The sequence below is a fragment of the Halichondria panicea genome, chromosome 3 (genome assembly GCF_963675165.1).
Source record: "Halichondria panicea chromosome 3, odHalPani1.1, whole genome shotgun sequence".
NCBI lineage: Eukaryota > Metazoa > Porifera > Demospongiae > Suberitida > Halichondriidae > Halichondria > Halichondria panicea.
In genome coordinates this window covers 8,227,751-8,248,645 of record NC_087379.1, presented here as the reverse complement: position 1 = coordinate 8,248,645, position 20,895 = coordinate 8,227,751, and the positions used below count along the sequence as shown (strand labels likewise).

General features: G+C 42.1%; 3 protein-coding genes across 14 annotated transcripts in view; 2 read left to right on the top strand and 1 right to left on the bottom strand.

Annotated features, from left to right (window-relative positions):
- The window catches only part of LOC135334195 (pleckstrin homology domain-containing family M member 1-like), a 39,034-nt gene that overhangs the window by 5,734 nt on the left and 12,405 nt on the right, over window positions 1-20,895 (bottom strand). The gene's annotated exons all lie outside the window — the stretch shown is intronic.
- LOC135334177 (uncharacterized) lies at window positions 58-20,831 on the top strand. 8 transcript variants are annotated; one of them, XM_064529257.1, is made up of 22 exons: window positions 58-219; window positions 1,022-1,402; window positions 1,457-1,738; window positions 1,795-1,817; window positions 2,109-2,130; window positions 2,376-3,091; window positions 4,393-4,533; window positions 5,378-5,476; window positions 5,593-5,691; window positions 6,383-6,481; window positions 7,167-7,265; window positions 7,932-8,021; window positions 8,718-8,757; window positions 9,537-9,869; window positions 10,822-13,919; window positions 14,021-14,261; window positions 14,354-14,475; window positions 14,763-14,918; window positions 15,037-15,073; window positions 19,810-19,821; window positions 19,996-20,108; window positions 20,503-20,831. In XM_064529257.1, the coding sequence occupies exons 2-22, from the start codon at window positions 1,027-1,029 to the stop codon at window positions 20,674-20,676; spliced, it is 6,372 nt and encodes a 2,123-aa protein (XP_064385327.1). In that variant the 5' UTR covers window positions 58-219; window positions 1,022-1,026; the 3' UTR covers window positions 20,677-20,831. The 8 variants fall into 8 exon arrangements, with proteins under 8 accessions (XP_064385327.1, XP_064385326.1, XP_064385325.1 ...); XM_064529256.1 differs by having other exon boundaries at window positions 15,034-15,073; XM_064529255.1 differs by lacking the exon at window positions 15,037-15,073 and having other exon boundaries at window positions 19,770-19,821.
- LOC135334240 (ankyrin repeat and SOCS box protein 10-like) lies at window positions 16,306-19,535 on the top strand. 5 transcript variants are annotated; one of them, XM_064529356.1, is made up of 9 exons: window positions 16,306-16,628; window positions 16,681-16,736; window positions 16,799-16,875; window positions 16,986-17,515; window positions 17,669-17,896; window positions 18,708-18,815; window positions 18,922-18,962; window positions 19,093-19,333; window positions 19,436-19,535. In XM_064529356.1, exons 5-8 carry the CDS (start codon window positions 17,693-17,695, stop codon window positions 19,112-19,114), a joined length of 375 nt encoding a protein of 124 aa, XP_064385426.1. In that variant the 5' UTR covers window positions 16,306-16,628; window positions 16,681-16,736; window positions 16,799-16,875; window positions 16,986-17,515; window positions 17,669-17,692; the 3' UTR covers window positions 19,115-19,333; window positions 19,436-19,535. The 5 variants fall into 5 exon arrangements, with proteins under 5 accessions (XP_064385426.1, XP_064385425.1, XP_064385424.1 ...); XM_064529355.1 differs by lacking the exons at window positions 16,306-16,628; window positions 16,681-16,736; window positions 16,799-16,875; window positions 16,986-17,515 and having other exon boundaries at window positions 17,522-17,896; window positions 19,096-19,333; XM_064529354.1 differs by lacking the exons at window positions 16,306-16,628; window positions 16,681-16,736; window positions 16,799-16,875; window positions 16,986-17,515 and having other exon boundaries at window positions 17,524-17,896; window positions 19,093-19,277.

Here is a 20,895-nt window from a genome sequence, read left to right as displayed (position 1 = left end):
TGCGCATGGCGCAGCCCCTCCTCTTTTTCAGTTCTCCATTTTTTCCGGATTTGCGAGGTTTCGGACAAAAGAGGTCCGGATTACTAGCGAGGTGTATTCGAAAATAAAAGTCAGAGCATCTTGTCAGACGGACTCGATCGCCCATCTGCATCGACTCTGCCAAGATCGTGCCGTACCGTATAGACAGACCGAGACAGACATAGGTTCATACAACTACAGGTACAGTCTAGAATATGGGTTGAAAGATGGTATGAACATAAAATGTGTCTGTAGATCTACCATGCATAATTGATGTAATTACAGTGCCACCATAATTTTAAGCACCACATCAGCATCAGCATAATTTTTGAGGCTCAAAGAAACGCCTACCACGCGCGTACCGTTGCTGGAATTGTTTTTTAAAAGCGCCTATTGTTTGAGACATCAAGACAATCATCCTGCATCTTCGACTTCCTTCACGCTTTGATCAGTACCGTACCCATAGCTACAGTCAATGAATGTTGTTCACGAGTCAGCTCTCAACGGCCCAGCTAGCAAGTGAAACTGAGCTGGACCACGCCCATTTTCTCTCCAAATTCTATACTAGCTCTAGAACATAAGCGCCACCATAATTTAGGCACCAGCTGGAAACTCAATTGCTTGTGTTCTAAAAGCTGCGCCATTCAGAAGTGGAATAAATTTCTTATGGCGCTGTAATTACATCAATTACAGTATATATAATTATTGCTGCTAAGTACGTAAATCTTCAAGTAAATATATAATATTATAGTGACTAATATAAAGACGCTTAATTGTTCTAGAAATTACAATACATATTTTTGCTGGATTATCATTAGTAGTTAAGCTATCGTATGCTGATTTCCTGTCAATCATTGCGGCATATAATTATTTAGACCAAAGTCTTCTGATTGTTTGGTCCCTGTAATGACACTAATAGTATTCCTATTAAGTACTGAGACTACGACGTATGTAACATAACCGCAAACTAAGGTGTTGTTACTAGACTATTTGTTTCAATTAGATATAATGGGCATTGGTGTGGAGTTGTGGAGAGCTCTTGTTGGGTTGTTCAATGGTGGAAGAGGAGGGCGGTCACGTAAAGCTTCCCTGGCTCACCAGAAGCTACAGTGTGATGTCACGATGGTGTTACGGACCCAGTGCTGCACTACCAGCCATCGGGATAAGTTTATGGTTGAATCAGTACTAAATAATACCAGTAACAGAGCTCCTCCCAGTAACTGTCGTGAAGATGTGGTTCCTGAAAAAGGATCTGTGACTAACCGTAGCCGCAATCACTCCTCAAGTATTCGTCTTGGCCTCACCCTGATGTTAATACTTGTCTTCGTCTCTCTTCTCCTGTTATTGGCCGGAGATGTTGAGCTAAACCCTGGACCTGGACTTGGTATGTGTTTCCTGATGTTATGTATTTCACTATATATAAGTATTTGTGATGCAGATACCGTTCTGACTATCTCTGACATACTTGAGGTGTATGAGAAGGTGAGGAGTGCTAGTCCGGACTGGTTCAACTTGGGACTGGCGTTAAAGCTGAGCTATACCGACTTGACCAATTTTCGTGATACGTACCGTGGTGACAATGATGTGTGTTTGCGTGAGACCCTAGCTCGTCGACTGCAGTCTGGTGGACCTCTAACTTGGGAAGGTATATGTACTGCTCTCAAACACCCTACAGTGAAGAGAAATTATGTAGCTGTGGAGATAGAGAAACACTTTAAAAGTAAGTGGCTGTAATGTTGGCTTTGAAATCTCACGTTACATGCACACATGTTACAGGTAGGGAGAGAAAAGAAGTTGAGGTAAATCCCATTGAGTAGTAATCAATAAGGCATAATATGCTACTACGTGTAAGTCACCTTTATGATTGAATGTCGACTCAGTGCATTCTAAGATCCATTTTGCGTGATACTATATAATTATATACGAGCATAAAACACATTTTTGCGATTTTTATTATTTTATGCGATTCCTTGTGGGGATCGTACAGGCCTCAAATATAGAATTATAGATGCGGCTGCTAAGTTGTATTAAATCTGAGTGAACCAGTGCTTTATATACCAATATTTATTTCTTATTCCATACACATGCAGAGAACTCAGGGCACTAAGGAAAGTGAGTCATCCGTCATGCGGACGTATACAAGTTATTAGTCTAGAGTCCTAACTGACTCATGCAGTAGTTTTATACCTGGCGATGTGTCAGTTGGAAAATTACTAAACCTCAACAACATGCATACTAATAGTTTCAGCTGCTGTAATTATGATGCAGTCATGTAGTTGCACTGCAGTACATTTGCATTCAGTCATAATGACATAATTACTCATGTACTTATAGTTCATATACTCAATTTTATTCAGGTACAAGCAGTCTGACAGTCTGCAAAAAATCCATATCTCCAAGCAGAGAAGAATTAGAAGCAGATTCGATGAAGATGGAAATCCAGTTCAGCGCTCTTGTGTCAGATCTATTGAAGTCACTTCAAATTCGAAGAATTTCGAAAGGGTCTGTAGTAGCATCCTTGGCGGGGTTTAACACTCTAAAGAAGGTGTTTGGCAGAAGAAATCAGTGTGTTTTCAGAGCTCAAAGAGGGAAGCTTGATAAATGTTCAACTATCACAGACGTTTGGAAAATTATTGCCGACTATTTCTCCTTCTTTAACTATGAAATAGTTGATCAGATTACAAACAGTTTAGGAACAGACGAGGACAAAGAAAATATGAAACTCTACAAAACCTGTTTTATTGAGTATGCTAGGAGGCGACTCGTGAAAGAAGAGATTAGTTCAGACTCTAGAGAAGATACCGTCACTATGATTGTAAAGCTCGATTCTTCCTACGACAATTGTGAACTGAGTCGATTGAAGTTATTTGAATGGAATCTAAGTTCCATCTTGAACCTGAATGATGTTGTTCTAAAACTCGGTAAAATTGACGATGGTTGTATCGAACTAACATTTCTGTTGCCATCTTTCATTACGAGTGACATCTTTCCACTGTCAACTGATCAAGAACGTGCTCTGCAGAGTCAAGGGGTCTTACAGCTACACTGTGGGGATGTTCATTATCCAGCTGAGGTATTTAAGAGTTAGTGTAAATTAATTTTGTCATTGTCTATAATACCCTAGAACGAGAAAGTTTCATGGGTGCAAATTTTCGCTATTTGGCTCAAGAGCCCTCGGAATAAATTTAATATTCGCGTTTAAATGCCATGAAACCACACCCACCAAGAGCTTATCAGTGCGTGCATGCATGGGACCAGTTTTAATTTTCGCATTAAGCCCTTGCTTGTCCCACTATACGGTAGCATAGCCACACGAGGGATACAGTAAAGCTGACTGTGTGTGTGTTTGTTCCAGCTGTAACTGCTCAACGGTAGCAATACGACGAAAACTAACAGCTTTTATAGGCTTCGAACTAGGTTCTCTTGGATTTTGATTCGTGGGTTTGCAAACTAAAACTTTGTTCTCTAGTTATGGCTAATTTTACTTACAATGAAGGCTGTTGCAGTCTCTTCAGAATCTTTTATAGCATCATCTGTTCGCACAAAGTTTCTATTCAACTTATGAGTTAGCCTTGTACTAAAGCGCTAGCTTTTTGTCAGCTACATAAGTCAGAAAAGAGCGGTTAAAGCAGCTAGCTATAGTAGCCATTTGTGAACTTGACCTCTTTGCAGACACACCTCTTATTCCTGTGGATGTAATGCGCATGCGTGCTCATCCCCACGTGTGAGAGAATCCAGATCCTGTTTACATTCTTTTTCTTGAGGTCCTGGTAAGCCACAAAACACAACAATGATACCATACAATAGATGCATGTACACAAGTCTTTTCTACACAGATATTATTTTTCTGCTTGTTGCTTAAATTCTCTGGCTTCGAAAAAAGTGTCGCGGTATTTACGGTATACATTCTAATAAATATCACATCACGAATAGTTTTTGATTTAACCGCTAGGTCTAGCTGTACAAGTGGCAGCTGTACACAAGGCTAGAGATATCGTGACAGCACTAAATCTTTTACTAGCCAAAATCACGTGTTTTAATACTGGTGCACTCGGATGGCCTCTCAGTTACGTAATGCACTTGGCTGCGCCTCGAGTCCATCCTCAGCACACAGATTAGGCCACTCCAAGTGATACTCTGGTTTCTGGTCCACCGCCCGCATCAGATTTTATTCTTGGATTTCTATCTCATTATTGGATTTCTATCCCATTATTTCTACTACGCATGCGCATAATGGTCCATGTGGTACAAAATAGTGTGATGATGATATTCATTTGCAAAATAATGAGATTCATAAGGTGAAATTGATAATGACATAACTGAGAAAAGCCGCCCGCGGCTAGGTGTGTTCTAAATAATACACATGTTTGCTAGCAGCCTGTACTCGAGGCTAAGGTCCAAACAAAGGGGCGTGTCTACTATCCAAGGGACTTACACAAAGCTGCCAGGGCTGGTGACTTGAGTGCTTTGCAAGATGCTATCATGAGGGGAGAGGATGTCAACAGTGTGGATGAGGTAAGCTGGTTTGTGGGTATGTAGAGCTGAAGCTGTGAAAGTCTGTTTTTTCTGTCGTGCTATTAAATTATCCAACCGCGACGATGTCGCTTGATTCCATGCTTTAGTCTTGTCCAGAGGAGGTACGCTAATGTCAAAAGGTCACTAATTAAAACATCACGTGGCCCTATGTTTTACACTAAAACTGAGTTTACCCTCGCGCCCCTGAGTTTATACACCACCTCTAGCTTCATCCTCTTCATAATCATAGCAGAAATCAGTTGAGCTATCGCGCCCCAGAGGAACCAGCTTGAGAGAAGAGATCCAGGATTTAATTGCAACCTTTGACCGAAAATTAGCGTTCTGTAGCTAGGGTATTAATTTTGACGCACTGGTTTGCTGTGCTGGATAGATCTATGTATAGCAAGCTTTCCAATCAGGCAAATAAACGATCAAGAGCAATAGAAACGGTAGCTGCTATAATCCAAGCAAAGGTCATGAACCCAGGACAAGATAATTAATGTTTTCATTAAAAGTGACCTTGTTGACTTTGGCTTACCTCCTCTGAGTCTTGTCCTCTCAAATGAGAGGTAAGGTCGTCGGTCACCATACATGCAGCCATATTTCAGGCTACATAAAATATTATTAATAATGAGGGAGAAACCACTTCAGAACCATACTAACTGATGTGTCTATAGGCAGCATGTTCGTGACCATCACATAATTTGCTAGTTAAGGTGTTATGTACTTTCGTGCGTGGGTGGATGATGTCAGATGCAACCACCCAATCCCGTTCCTTTACTTTATTTATGATCTATCTCACAGATGTGTTGACAGAAGTTACTGTATGCTCTCACTCTTGTAGGATGGGTGTACTCCACTCATAGCGGCAGCTGTTGGAGGTCACGCTGACAGTGTTAAAGAGCTGCTCTCCTCAGGAGCCGTGGTGGACCTGGCTGACAAGGTGAGTATCTGATACTAAACTGATGTGTCTATAGGCAGCATGTTCGTGACCATCACATCATTTGGTAGTTAAGGAATTGTAGTGTTACCATTATTATTATGCTCTCACTCTTGTAGGGTGGGTGTACTCCACTCATGTGGGCAGCCATGTTTGGTCACACCGACTGTATTAGAGAGCTACTCTCCTCAGGAGCAGTGGTGGACCTGGCTAACAAGGTGAGTATCTGATACTAAACTGATGGTCTATAGGAGTTATAATTATACATGGACATTGCCTTAAAATCACCTCTATGCTGAATAATTGTTGACAAGAATTCCATGGAATTGATTGGGTTGACTATTTTTTTAAATTTGGTTTTATATGGATTTTAATCTGCCGTCGCTCAACTACGAGCTAGCTTGCTGAAAGGTTAGAGTTAGACTTTCGTGCGTGGGTGGATGACGCCAGATGCAACCACTCTATTATAGTAAATAATGCCAATCCCCTTCCTTTACTTTATTTGTAATTACAGCACCAACTCTGACTGAATTCCATTATTTAAGTCCTCCAACGGTTGCTGTAATTAAAAGACGTAATTATTTGTGATGTCAGGCTCAAGGCAGTCGGCTTTTCTTTTATTATGCACATGCATTTGATTTGTAGAGCTGCTGTAAAATACAGAGACGAAAAATCAAACCGTACAGTTGGTCCACTGCATACTGAAAGATTGCACTCAACACTAGAATAGCTGTGCGCTTAAGCGCCACCATAATATTTTTGAGGTTATAAAAGTTGATTTAGGCGCTGTAAACTACGCTCACTGCACACTCAGTTTGGGGCAAATGGTAAATTCCAAAAATAAGTGTAACTATGATCTATCACACAGATGTGTTGTCAGAAGTTATTATTATGCTCTTACTCTTGTAGGATGGGCAGACTCCACTCTATTGGGCAGCCAGGGGAGGTCACACTGACTGTGTTATACAGCTACTCTCCTCAGGAGCAGTGGTGGACCTGGCTAACAAGGTGAGTATCTGATACTAAACTGATGGTCTATAGGAGTTATAATTATACATGGACATTGCCTTAAAATCACCTCTATGCTGAATAATTGTTGACAAGCATTCCATGGAATTGATTGGGTTGACTATTATTTTGGTTTGTGTGGATTTTAATCTACCGTCACTCAACTACGAGCTAACTTGCTGAAAGGTTAGAGTTAGTGTTATGTACTTTTGTGTGTGGATGGATGACGTCAGATGCAACCACTCTATTATAGTAAATATTGCCAATCCTTACTTTATTTGTAATTACAGCACCAACTCTGACTGAATTCCATTATTTAAGTCCTCCAACGGTTGCTGTAATTAAAAGACGTAATTATTTGTGATGTCAGGCTCAAGGCAGTCGGCTTTTCTTTTATTATGCACATGCATTTGATTTGTAGAGCTACTGTAAAATACAGAGACGAAAAATCAAACCGTACAGTTGGTCCACTGCATACTGAAAGATTGCACTCAACACTAGAATAGCTGTGCGCTTAAGCGCCACCATAATATTTTTGAGGTTATAAAAGTTGATTTAGGCGCTGTAAACTACGCTCACTGCACACTCAGTTTGGGGCAAATGGTAAATTCCAAAAATAAGTGTAACTATGATCTATCACACAGATGTGTTGTCAAAAGTTATTATTATGCTCTCACTCTTGTAGAATGGGAGTACTCCACTCATGATGGCAGCCAGGGGAGGGCACACTGGCTGTGTTAGACAGCTGCTCTCCTCAGGAGCCGTGGTGGACCTGGCTGACGAGGTGAGTATCTGATAGTGTTTATAGTCAGCATGTTTGTGACCATTAATTTTCATCATTTGGTAAATGAAATATTTGCGCATGTACTTTCAATTATGCACATTGCCAGTATTTTAATTGTTACGTTTTGCTTATAATTTTACGCTTATCTTGCTTATTTGTGTCTAAGTTGACGAACTGGGCTGCATACGTTTTCGTGGATATGTTGTACACAAATGAATAATTATGATACGTAGCACTTAAAAGGTTGTACAGTTTAATAACATAGCTGGATAGTTGCATTTTTGCTCTTTACCAATCCCTTTCCTTTACTTTATTTATGGTCTATCGCACAGATGTGTTCTCAAAAGTTACTGTATGCTCTCACTCTTGTAGGGTGTCTGATTTGCTAAATTTTCTGTGACGTACATACGTATATATACATGCAGTTGTAGGTGTACTGTCATCATTGTTAAGTACATGTACTGACAATCACATGCATGACTGTACATTTCCTTAGTGCTTTAAACTGATGTCCCAGTCATTTGTACCTTAACAGATATCCCCAACCTCTTAATATGCAATTACCGTTGCCAGTATTGCTCTGTCAGCAAATTACATGTAATACGCATTAGACCACTTTACCTCTTACAATGTACGTCTCATCCCTTCATATGATCATCATCACAGGATGGATGGACTGCTCTGATGGTGGCCAAGGAATCAGAATCCTCTAACCCTTCAGTAATAAAGCTGCTGGAAGAAGCTACTGAATCACATGTGAGTCCATACCTCAATAATGCACACACTGATCACAGAGGAGGTACAATTAGCCTCCTCTGCATTGATCATAAGTGTTTTAGTTTAAGAGTTTGTTGTTCCTGAATTACAAATACTGTAACATTCATCAAAAACACATTAATCAACCTTTCACCAAGAGGAAGAGTACGCAACTCCACTTAAAACAGTAGTAGGCGTTTCTTCAACCCTCCGTCACAACCACATGCTGTTGCATAAACTGTGAAATCAAATTTGCAATGAATAACATAGTGAACAAAAATTAAAAACAGAGTAAAGACAACGGACTTAGAGCTTGTCAGAGGTCATGGTGGTGTAAACTTACTTCTCTAGAGTACCTCCCAGCCCTGAGTGATCGCTAGTAGATAGGAGAGCTAGAAATAGTTGAAATAACAACCAGAGTACGGTCAAAACGAAAATATTCGCGAGCGCAAAATCATAACGCGGAGTGTTTCAACCATTTACACAGGGAGGCCTGGTCCCCTTCCTTTTCGGTATAGCCTATTATTGTATATTGTTGTGGCTCATGTTAGTATCTGTGGTGAGGATCAAGAGGTGTTGTTAGCATTCAAGCTATAGGTGTACATATTGTACAGTATCGATTAGTATTCTAGTAGACGTGCATTGCATGGATAATTGAAGCGTGGAATATGTATTATATTGTATTGCTCTTCACAGGACCATGATACAGTCAGAGAAGAGGTGCCTTCTAAATTAGGTATGTCAGCAGGAACAAGGCTATAACTATAATATTGTGTGTGGAAGTGTTCTACAGTAGCAGAGGAGGTACGACATCCGCGTGTCTTAAACACACACATTCCGAACTTTGACCTAAGAAATGTGTGCGTTAAAGACATGCGGATGACACGCGGATGTCGTACCTCCTCTGGTACAGTAGCGGTCAATATAAAGTACAGTGACGCTACTGTACCTAACAATTCTTGTCTCACTATAATCTGAACTAGCTTACGTCAGCTGGTAATTTACCAAACTCAGACTCAGTTACTCATTCTGCAAAAGAATATAATTTACTTACTTAATAGGCATAATTATTCTATACTGCAGATAATTCACCTGCCCCATATCTTACCATCATTATGCCATGCAAAGTCAATTTGTAGTTTCTCAGGCCCTCGCGCTCGAAATTGGCAGCTTTACAATATCACACGTGTGACCTCAAATTAAAGAAAAGAAAAGGATAAATTTGTATGGTTTTTTGGTCATGAAATAATTATGACTAAAATTAATTAGTAAAAATTATGCACTTCCGCTTATTGAGGAAGTTAGGGGTGTGTTTTCAATTAACATTCTATGAATATCATTATCATTAATGTTTATCAAATGCCTCAATCCACTTGCTATTTTAGGAATAATAGCCTGAGAAACTATAAATTGACTTTGCATGCATGGCCTTATGTCTCCAACATTGAGTATGTAAGCTTAGCTGCATTGGTGTTATGGTAATTGTTCACGCCACTAATCAATGTATAATTATAGGACCATCCGCTAAACGAGTCACTCTTCAAGAACTAGTAGAGCAATACAATCTGACTGACGAACAACTCAACAGTGAAATAGAGGTTCCTGATACTCCCGAATTGGCCTTATGTTTTGATGATGTGGAACTTTATTCAACTGCAATGGGGCTAGCTATTGCTGAACAAGCCGATGTGAACCAATCACGTGGAACTCAAGCAGCCATGATGAAGTGCTTGCAAATCTGGAAACAACATAATCCTTCACAAGCAACTTACAGAGCTCTACTGGATATCGCACTGAGATTGGGAAAAGGAGACACAGCTCATCAAATCTGTCAGCAATTGACCCAACGTAAGTACATGTACACATGTTACTACATGTCAGGTGATAACCACCCTCCGCCTAAGCCCTCTACTAAGTAGCTATTCGACTCATATCCATAATTACCGGTATTAATATTGAAATCACAACAGAGAAGACAATCGCTATAGATCGTGACCATCATGCATGCGTGCTTGTACACATCCCTCCTAGACTGCACTGTTGAGTACAAGCGAGGTATAGGGTAATGTGTTTGTGTGTAGACTGTTAGAGCTGCTCAAGGATCAATGAATGCAAGTAAGAGTTTCTATAAGCTTCTAGTCATGTTTTCTTAGATTCATATTTGTGGATTTGCAAAATAATGCTTTGTTCTCGAGTTATGCCTAGTTTTGCTTACTTGGAATGCCATTGCAGCCTTTTCAAAAGAGCACGTAGCAAAACTTGTTTACCGAGTGTTGCTACTCTATTTAGTATAGTTAGCTCTGCACTAGAACGCTACCTATTGGTAGCGAGAAGAGAGCTGCAAGGCTCTGCTGATGGCAGCCATTAATTTTAGACTTGAATTTTTGGCATTGATCGTTTTTAACAACAATCATCGTCGATCATTACCCACTATTTGAGTTTCCCTGTGATTGTGTATTCTGCGCAGCAAAATTAAAAATGTTTATCATGATAATTATAATCAATGTGTGTATAAAAGCTAGCTAGTAGCTTTATGTTATGTAGCTTTGGCACCTCCACCGAGGCATCAGCACCCGCGATGCTTTCATTATTTATATCAATCTGTGTATAAAAGCTAGCTATTAGTAGCTTTATGTTATGTAGCTTTGGCACCTCCACCGAGGCATCAGCACCCGCGATGCTTTCATTCATACTACGCGGTGCCAGACCTCAATTTTGATATAAAAATGTGCCACAAAAATAATAATTATTTACCACTACTTTGGTTCAATAATATTACTGATTGTTTACTTTTTTACAGTCAATATTCAAAACCGAACCTACTTAAAAAAACTGGATGAGCTGATGGCCGACACAAGTGGCACTATAGAGCTACATTATCTCAAGACGCACTTCATTGGTCCCTCGGGTCTTGGCAAAACGACCACTCGACAGCGGCTTGTTGGATCCATCACTAACCTGTCTTTGCTGCCTGAAGATCAAAGGAAACGTTGCAGTACATTACTAGCCGAGTGTGAACAAGTATTGGCCTTTGTGGACAAATCTGGAACAAAGCTTGAATTCAAAGCATCTTCAAGTCTAGAGGAAGAAACACAGTTTATCTTCTCTTACCTTATGTCCTGTGAACCTATTGAAGACAGCACTGTCAGCAATACTAGTACACCTAAGGAACAGCCCAAAAAAGAAACCACTCACCAAAAGATTGAAGACAGCACTGTCAGCAATATTAGTCTACCTAAGGAACAGGCCAAAAAAGAAACCACTGACCCAAAGAAGCAAACTCAACTCAAGATCGATGAAGCTGCTACTGTACCCAAAGAAACGGTATCACCAACACCAGAACCACCGGAAAAGGTCGTGAAAGTGACCACTGTAGATGTTGGAAAGGTTGTCTCGAGACTCCGGAGTATTGTGGGTTCAGGAGAGTACACTAAAGAGCTGCTGAACAAAGTCCTACTAAATCTGGTCGATATAGGTGGGCAGCCTGGATTCATGGAGATGTTTCCTTTTCTAAGCAAAGGCGCAGGGATTTTCCTAGTATTCTTTCGACTGGACAAAGACCTCAATGACATGTGTCAAGTCTCCTACGAACGAGGAAAGGACAAGATCACACCGTACGATTCAACGTACACAAGCAGAGAAACGCTCTCTCAAATCCTGTCAGCTATCAGCCACCATACCAAGATTGACTCGGACATTGACAGAGAGCAGTGTAGTAAACTGGGAAATCTAGGCTCTGCTAAGCCTGTTGCTACCCTCATAGGTACTTTCAAGGATGAACTGGCAATGCAAATCAAAGTCGATCTCCTGTACGAGAAATGTTGTGCCTCCACAAAAGCTGTCAAGCGTCATTGTACCACTGCCAGCAAGAGCCATAGTGCCACTGCCGACAAGAGCGATGGTACCACAGCCAGCAAGAGCGATAGTACCACTGTCGAAAAGAGCGATAGTACCACTGCCAGCAAGAGCGATAGTACCACTGCCAGCAAGAGCGATAGTACCACTGCCAGCAAGAGCGATAGTACCACTGCCAGCAAGAGCCATAGTACCACTGCCAGCAGGAGCGATAGTACCACAGCCAGCAAGAGCGATAGTACCACTGCCAGCAAGAGCGATGGTACCACAGCCAGCAAGAGCGATAGTACCACTGCCAGCAAAACCACTGCCAGCAAAAGCGATAGTACCACAGCCGACAAGAGCGATAGTACCACTGCCAGCGAGAGCGATAGCACCACTGCCAGCGAGAGCGATAGCACCACTGCCAGCGAGAGCGATAGCACCACTGCCAGCGAGAGCGATAGCACCACTGCCGACAAGAGCAATAGGACCACTGCCAGCAAAACCACTGCCAGCAAGAGCGATAGTACCACTGCCAGCAAGAGTGATAGTACCACAGCCGACAAGAACGATAGTACCACTGCCAGCAAGAGCGATAGCACCACTGCCAGCAAGAGCGATAGCACCACTGCCAGCAAGAGCGATAGTACCACTGCCGACAAGAGCCTATATGAACACGAACAAAAGAAAGCAATTCGGAACATTTTGACTCAACAAAAGAGTGATGAGCCTGCTAACGTCAGTGCAGAAGACATGGCTGCCATTGAGCAAACAGTCAGCCAACACCTCAACTCAGACACTTTCAAGAAAGATGTCCAAGACCGCTTAGAGCAAAAGTTGACAGAGAAAAACGAAGCTGTGACCAAGATTACCAGCAAGTTTGAGAAATTACTTTCAAACCCAAAAGACAAGAAGTTCATAGCAGTCGACAACTATGAAGGCACTGATTCTGATATGGAACCTCTTCGTGAACATCTTCATGGCATATTTAGTAGCTATTTCAAAGATGCCAAGCTTCGAATTCGCCCACAACAGCTTTTGTTGGGAGTTGTACTGAGAAAAGAGTTTGACATTGTGTCTATGGAAGAATGCATTCGTATCGGTACCGAGGGGTTAAAGATGACAGAGAAGGAAGTTCGATTCACCGTTTGGTACCTGGATCGGTACGTTGGAGCTTTAATCTATCACCCAGAGATCAAGGATAAAGATGGTTGGTTTGGAAACTTTGTCATTTGCAACCCCCAAGTGGTATTCAACAGCCTCAGTGTTCTCGTTGTCAAGCCGCTGCTGGAGCTCCATTCTGAAGAGGGCAATATTCAGTTTAATGATAATGAGAGAAAAAATTGGATACTCATGGGTCAATTCTTACTGAAAACAATCACTCGATGCCATTCGGAGGAAAACCATGTGGACCAGTTGATTCCTGTTGAGAAGCTGCTCATACTGCTCGAGCATTCCCACCTTTTGGCCAAAATCACAACAGTGGAGGAAGACCATACCACAGAAGAAGTTGAAACGACATATTTCATCCCCGCTATTCTCAAGTGTGCATCTCGCGAGGAACTAACGAAACCACCCCCCACTGGCATTGATACACCCTCTCCAATCAAGATCACATTCAAACCCCAATACGTTCCCATTGGAGTATTTTGTGCCATGATCAGTGAATTGGTCTCAAGGGGGAGTACTGGAATTCTGGGCATGACTTGGAAACTTGCCACTGATACCTCAGTAAAGAGAAACCTCGTCTCCTTTCACATTGACGAATCTGCCAAGCATTTTGTTACCCTTATCGCTAACGTCGATTGCTATGAGATACGGATTATTCGACAGGACAGGGACCATACGATGCACGAGCTTTGTTCCTACGTCCTCTCAACCCTCCTGTTGGTGATGAAGGACATCAGTCCACTACTCACTCCAATCATTGCCTTCGACTGCTACTGTGGCAAACATGAAGATGGTTCCAAGCTTTGTCTCCTCACACCTGGAGCTGATCCCTGCTTTAAATGCACCAGCAAAGTCTCTCTGAGTCCTCACCAAGAATGCTGGTTCGCAGAAGTAAGTGAACTGTAGTGCATACGTGTACTATAGCATTTTAATTCTTCATACAATGACCTATATCATTTCTGTATCATAATATTATCTTTAATAAATTACAGGAAGTCAGCCTCGGGGATGATGTGTTCCTCCTTGCCCTGCCCTTTGCCTCTAAGCGAGAGTTGAGGGACAAGAGCCTCTCTTTCGAGTGGAGCAAGAGAAGACCCAGAATTAGTGGGACTGAAAATGAATTGGAAGTCAAGGCCCCGTCAAATAGTCACTTCAAGGGCTTTATCAGTTGTGAGATCTCCAAGAACCAGAAGCATTTCTTCACCGTGTACCACTGCCTCAAAGAGAGTGTTGGTGAGAATAATGTTAGAGCTTGTATGCAGATTATAGTTAGGACACTTTTACGAATGTACTGTACATGTATAATTTAATTTCAATTGTTACAGAGCACACCTCCAGCTCTGAAACTGATCAGCTGTTTGCAGATGTGAAGGAAGTGATCAAAGAGATACGCTCTGACTGGTACAGCCTGGCTATAGAACTGGACATTGACTATGCAACTAGGAAGGTGAGACCTTAAGAATGTGTCCCTCCACCACCTTGAGTGTATTCTCCCAGTGTAGTCCTAATTATGTGTGTGCACTATTTAATTGACTGCTGCGGTTATTTAATGGTTGAATAGTGAGCATTTAAATAATACATTTTTAGAATGAGGTATCTATAGCAATGGTGATTCTGCATATTTGGTGTGGTCTTGTATGAAGTACCAACTTATTTAACAGATTACTATAGCAACGTAATGTTGAGCTCTTACTAAGTATTTAATACTGTGTTTCACTGTGTGTACTGATACAGAGTCTTGAGAAGGACTATCGCTGGGTTGAGCCGTGCTTTGAGGCCATGCTGACACACTGGGTGAAGCGCTCCTCTCCTCCCCCCTCCTGGTGTGCCCTTATTAGAGCACTAGAGTCTCCCGCCATTGCTCGTGGGGACATTGCAACAACCATTAAGGTGGGAAACTATCAACTATATTACAATTGAAAGCTTTATTTTGTATAAATTTTTACAGTACATGTTCTATACTCTACGTTACAAACACAAGTAGCTAATATTTGATTTCTCTTTACAGACAAAAGCTACCAGCGACATCTCTCCTGATATTTGTCATCTTACTCATGGTGGTAAGTATAATTAACCCGAGGTGCGTAGGCGGCTTCGGTTACAGTAGTCTGTCAGTCTGTCAGTCTGTCTGTCTGTGTGTGTCTATCACTGCTCAGTTTGGCTTACCTGGTGATTTAGGCATCACAATTTGTACGTAGGGAAACTTGTAGCATTAAAACTAAGGCTTAAAATTTGGCAGATTTTGCAAAGAAGTCTTTTTTTCGCAGAAAAGGCGCGAGCTAAACCTAAAAAGCTTTTTGCGTACTAGCAATCTAAACGCGGCTATTATTTGAAACATAAGCCTCTGGGAAAGCTAGAATTGTGTCTGGTTTGTCTCTGTTAGCTGACTCTGGGATCCTACTCCCCAGGAGCCATACTTCTCTGCATGAGAGTCAGACTCCAGACCTCCTCTGAGCTATGTATTGTCATTGTATTGCAATCCACACCATGCTGACCCTCACCCTATCCACACTGCAGGCCTGGCAGAGAGGATAGACATTGAACACCCTCTACTCAACAACGAGATTGAGACAACAGAGTTCGTTTATTTGGCGGCTCATTTGGACAACGTGAAAATGTACAGTCTAGCGTTGGGACTCACTCCTGCTCAGCAAGCTGATGTGAGGCAGATTAAAGTTTTAGAAGACACGCAAACGGCCATGATGCAATGCTTGTCCCTGTGGCAGAGTAGAAACCCAGCTGCTGCAACTTATAGAACTCTAGTGAAACTACTCCTAAGATTAAAGAAATATGAGATTGCAAGTAAAGTATATAAACATTGCCTAGATAATAGTAAACTGACATAGTACATGTGTAGCGAATTATTTGTTTTGTATCCTGTATTTTTATCAGGTTAGTAGAGTTTTATACCGGTAGTGTGTTTTGTATTGCCCGTATATATTGGGTTCGTGTGACACGGCAGGTCTTGTCAATTGTGTGCATGTATTTGTAACATGGAGCCAAGTTTCAATTTGGAAGCTAGGTCCTATATTTCAAAATTTGAAGCTAGCTTTTGTCTGATCACATTTTATTTGTGTTTTCATTTTAAAAGGGTCACTGCCTTCGCTGAAGTGGTGAGTGGCTGTATAGATGTGGACTTAGTAGTATTATTATTGGGGCGAGCGTAGCGAGCCCTATCTTAGTGACCTCTGTAGACAATTTCTCTGTATGTACATGTATGTATGTCATGGTACATGAGGCCTGATAGCCGATTTTTGCACACGCGGTCCTTACCAATTTCGTGTATTCTTATTGTATTTTGCACAGCGATAAGAAAAAGTTGCATAAAATGAATCCTGACAAAGAAAGCAAACAAGAAAGGCTTCGAATAAGGAGGGATCGAGAGAGACAAGCAACTGCCCAAGAAACAGCTGAAGAGAAAGAAGTCAGGCTAGCCAAACGCAGAGAAAAGCACAGGGCACTCAAATTCAAGGTAACCATTGCATGCACTGGATGCCAATAGAGCATCCCAGCAACTGAGACGGGACACAGAGACTCCTGAGGCTAGGCAGGCACGCCTACAGCAAATGGCTGCTTCCACCCAAACCAGCAGAGCTTCAGGTAAGTACAGGTGGCGTACAGGTGATATAAGCCAGTGTAATTTTCATTACAGATACTCGGCACGCCTACAGCAAATGGCTGCTTCAACTCAAACCAGCAGAGCCTCGGGTAAGTGCCACTTGTCAGTGGCGTTCATGATGATAAGCCAGTGTTTTTTTTTTTTTCTATAGACACTCCTGAGCAGGGGCGGATCCAGGATTTAAGGAAGGGGGGTTCTTATAGTACTTCTTGTCCGCGCAAAGCGCGGGTAAGAATTTCACTCGGCGCACAGCGCCGAAATTTTTTGACCACGCCCCTTTTAAAGTACCACGCCCACTAATTAACCCTCATGTTCTCCCTCATGATTTATAAACACAGGAGAGATGGTTGTGACTGGAGGAGAGATAGTAGTGGTCCCCAGTGGAAAGACAGACGGTGGTGGCTGGTGAAGAGGAGACTTGGCTATATTTATAGACTTGTAGAACTTGACCATCAATATATTAATGAGGGCAATTATACATGTAACTGTAAGTATGCAGTGTCATTCAATATGCAGTGTCATGCACTCTCCCTTACCTGAAACTTTCCTCTTCTTACACCAGGAGTCAAGGATTCATGGCTAGATATAATAATATTATCGCTTGACCACGGTGCAAATCAATGTGGCTGCAGTAGCCAGCCCCACCCTCTTGTTATGTAGAGAGAACCAGCCCCACCCTTTTATTATGCAAAGAGAACCAGCCCCACCCTTTTATTAAGCAGAGAGCTTTGTACGACTTTGTCACGACAGTACAGTTAGTTAGCTAGCTAGCTAATATATACTAGCTGGAAGGGTAGTTCGTAAGAACCCAACGAACTACCTCTGGATCCGCCCCTGCTGAGGCACGCTTGGAACAAGACAGGCATAGGTATTCACAATAACACAGATGTGAACCACCTGTACTGCGCTCACGCTCGCCCCATGTCACCCTAGTTTAAGAATAGAGGGAGTACAACCCAAGCTAGTGTTAGCCTCTCAAAAGTAGTGGAAAACTGTTCATATTCGTATGCTACCCTCCCAGGCGCTGAGTCAGGTTGGCCGAGTGATGAAAGTGTTTCGATTCCCTCTGGAGATGTTCGAGTGGCAGTCAATGGCCGAGTGTGGACGTTCAACCCTCAGGCCATGGTTGCCTCCCCGGATGAGAACCCTCCTGAACTTCCAGGTACAGAACCTGGCCGTCATCGTGGCAGCTGCTGCAGCCGGAGATGCCAACACTCTCAGAGAGTTCCTACGCAAACATCCCACTGAGGTGAGGACACAGTGTTATGTACTCTCTCTCCCTTCTTTCAATTTTGGGGACCTTTCAGCTGCCATAACTTGAATTCTGTGGATCCAATTGCAATAATTTTTTGGATTTTCCGAAAGCTTACAAAGAGACCTTTCAAATGGTGTAATCAAAGTTCATATTCCAGCTATTTGTCAATTTGGCCATACCATAAATGGTCCAAGGCCGAAAAATGACAAATTAGGGCCCCAACGAAATTTTGGATTGAAACACACCATTTGAAAGGTCTCTTTGTAAGCTTTCAGAAAATCATAACATCATCAGAACAAAAGTTGTGGCTGCTGAAAGATCTTCAACTACACCACCACCAACCACGTTTAATTATTGTTTGGGAGGCTCTTTCAGCTGCCATAACTTGAATTCTGTGGATCCAATTGCAATAATTTTTTTATTTTCTGAAAGCTTAGAAAGAGACCTTTCAAATGGTATCATCAAAGTTCATATTGCAGCAATAAACTATTTGTCAATTTGACCATACCATGAATAATAGCCCATGGTCCAAGGCCGAAAAATGACAAATTAGGCCCCCAACAAAATTTTGGATTGAAACATACCATTTGAAAGGTCTCTTTCTAAGCTTTTAGAAAATCATAAAATTTTTGACATTGGATCGACAGTATTAAAATTATGGCCGTTCAAACATCAGGCCTGTTTTTAGAGCTGTCTCAGAGGTCATAACTTGTGTCGGGGAGCATCCAGTAGCTGTTTGGTTGTATGTGGGTGGATGTCATAGTGTTTAAGTTATTCACAAACTAATACTTATTGTGTTGCCCAGGTGAACACCAAGGCAGCTGGCAAGGCGGCCATCCACTGTGCCTGTGCAGCTGGCAATGTGGACGTGCTCAAGGTCATCATGGAGTTCGCCCCCAATGTGGAAGTGGGGGTATGTGCATCATTCTAGCCTCTGCTGTATACACTACATGTGTGTGTGTGGATGGTGTTATTTTGTGCTGGTCTGTATTTCTAATAGTGTGTGTTTCATTGCATAGGATGAAGATGGTGACAGACCACTGCATCTCTGTGCTTACAGGTGAACTGTAGCTCAAGTACTACCATTATCAGGAATGCATGGATGCCATTACCTATAGCCCAAACCACTAGGCTATAGCTTGTATCATTGTAGAGTGTATTATGTACTTACTATGTGTACCTCCTTACAGTAGGTGTGAAGTTCCATGGTAGTCTGAGATCACCTGCCCCCCTACTGCCACAGCTAGGGCACACAGAGAGGTGGTGAGCCAGTCTGAGATCACCTGCCCCCTACTGCCACAGGGCACACAGAGAGGTGGTGAACCAGTCTGAGATCACTTGCCCCTCTACTGCCACAGGGCACACTAGAGAGGTGGTGAGCCAGTCTGAGATCACCTGCCCCCTACTGCCACAGGGCACACTAGAGAGGTGGTGAGCCAGATACTGTTGAACATTGCCTCTTTTATAAACATGAACAGTGTATGCTATTAATAAGTACCCACTCTGAATTAGTCCTGCCCTTGCATCCATCAGGTGTACCCTACTCCCCTGCGTACTGGCAGTGCCACCCACCACCCTCCCACAGCCTCTCTGCCAGTTGGAGTTATGGATATTGCTGGAGCCACTGGCGGTGGTAAGACCTGTCTCTGTGCTGTACCTTAATTTGTCTTAAAACTTTCTTTGTTAGGGTGACCTTTCCAGTTATGTGTTTAGATACAAGTTCTGATAAATCTCATATTTTAAGTGGCCTTTACATGACTGTACTTTGTATGGTTGTGCATATTGCATATTGTATAAATTGTTGCAGTACATGTTCTATCCTCTACGTTATAAACACAAGTAGCTAATATTTGATTTCTCTTTACAGACAAAAGCTACCAGCGACATTTCTCCTGGTATTTGTCATCTCACTCACGGTGGTAAGCATAATTAGTCTTTATTTGATTAACAGCAGTGAAGTCCATTATAATACTGTAGCTGATCTTATCAGTACAATACAGAGTTCCCTTCAGTAATGTGTGTTTCAGTTAGTAGGCATTGCTTAGGAATAATGATAGTGTTCTGTTGTTGTCATGATTGTGTGTTCCTTCCAGAGGGACTGAGTGTGGATCATCATTTGAGGGTAGTGAGGACAGCTGCCTGGGAGGTGAGGGGAACATGGCGTCCTCTGGGAGAGCAGTTGGGTGTCAATGAGGGGACACTAGATGTGAGTGCTCTGCTGTGTGTGTACTGAACACTGTATAGCAGTAGATGACTGTGTACTAATAGCCCTGTGCTCATACAGTCGTGCATCATCAGTTAAGGAATGTGCCAGCAGGTCTGATTGGTCATAATTAGCCTGCATGTGCAAACCCATTTATTATTATTAGCCTATAGCAATATTATCCTCATTCCTATAATCCTCTGTGTGCCTGTGGTGTCAGTGACTCTATAGCTGTAGTAGTGAAATCAGTAGTTCCCATGTACTCCCACCCACCCACACACACACACACACACACACGCACACACACACACACACGCGCGCGCGCACACACACACACACACACACACACACACGCACACACACACTCACACACACACGCGCACACACTTGTGTTCAGGCCATCAAGAGAGACTATCCGAACGACTCTGATATGTGTTTCACTAAACTACTGGAGCAATGGTTGACAAGATTCACCCCCGCCCCCACACTAGGAGCACTCATCCAAGCACTCGAGTCTCCTGTCATTAGTCGTGGAGACTTTGCCCAACAAATGGAATCTAAACTAACCTAGCTTACAGTAACAGCTCCACTGTAATAAATTTATTGTACTGTGTAGCATAATAAAAGCTAGAGCTCATCAACACTTTAAGGTTTATATTTGGTATAAATATTACACATAACTCTTAGTGGATTGCTTAGTTAATGATCTTTAATTTGCCACTTTTATTGTGTCATAATTATAGCGGTAAAAAAATGCAACATTTATGCATACTAGGCTAAACAATGATGA

Coding starts and splice junctions, on each gene's coding strand:
- LOC135334177 (XM_064529252.1), top strand. CDS start 1,027: ATGGGCATTGGTGTGGAGTTGTGGAGAGCTCTTGTTGGGTTGTTCAAT. Junction 1,818..2,108: donor GGGAGAGAAAAGAAGTTGAG/GTAAATCCCATT, acceptor ATACACATGCAG/AGAACTCAGGGCACTAAGGA. Junction 5,692..6,382: donor TGGTGGACCTGGCTAACAAG/GTGAGTATCTGA, acceptor TTACTCTTGTAG/GATGGGCAGACTCCACTCTA.
- LOC135334240 (XM_064529354.1), top strand. CDS start 17,654: ATGCTACCCTCCCAGGCGCTGAGTCAGGTTGGCCGAGTGATGAAAGTG. Junction 18,816..18,921: donor CCCCCAATGTGGAAGTGGGG/GTATGTGCATCA, acceptor TTCATTGCATAG/GATGAAGATGGTGACAGACC. Junction 18,963..19,092: donor CTGCATCTCTGTGCTTACAG/GTGAACTGTAGC, acceptor ACCTCCTTACAG/TAGGTGTGAAGTTCCATGGT.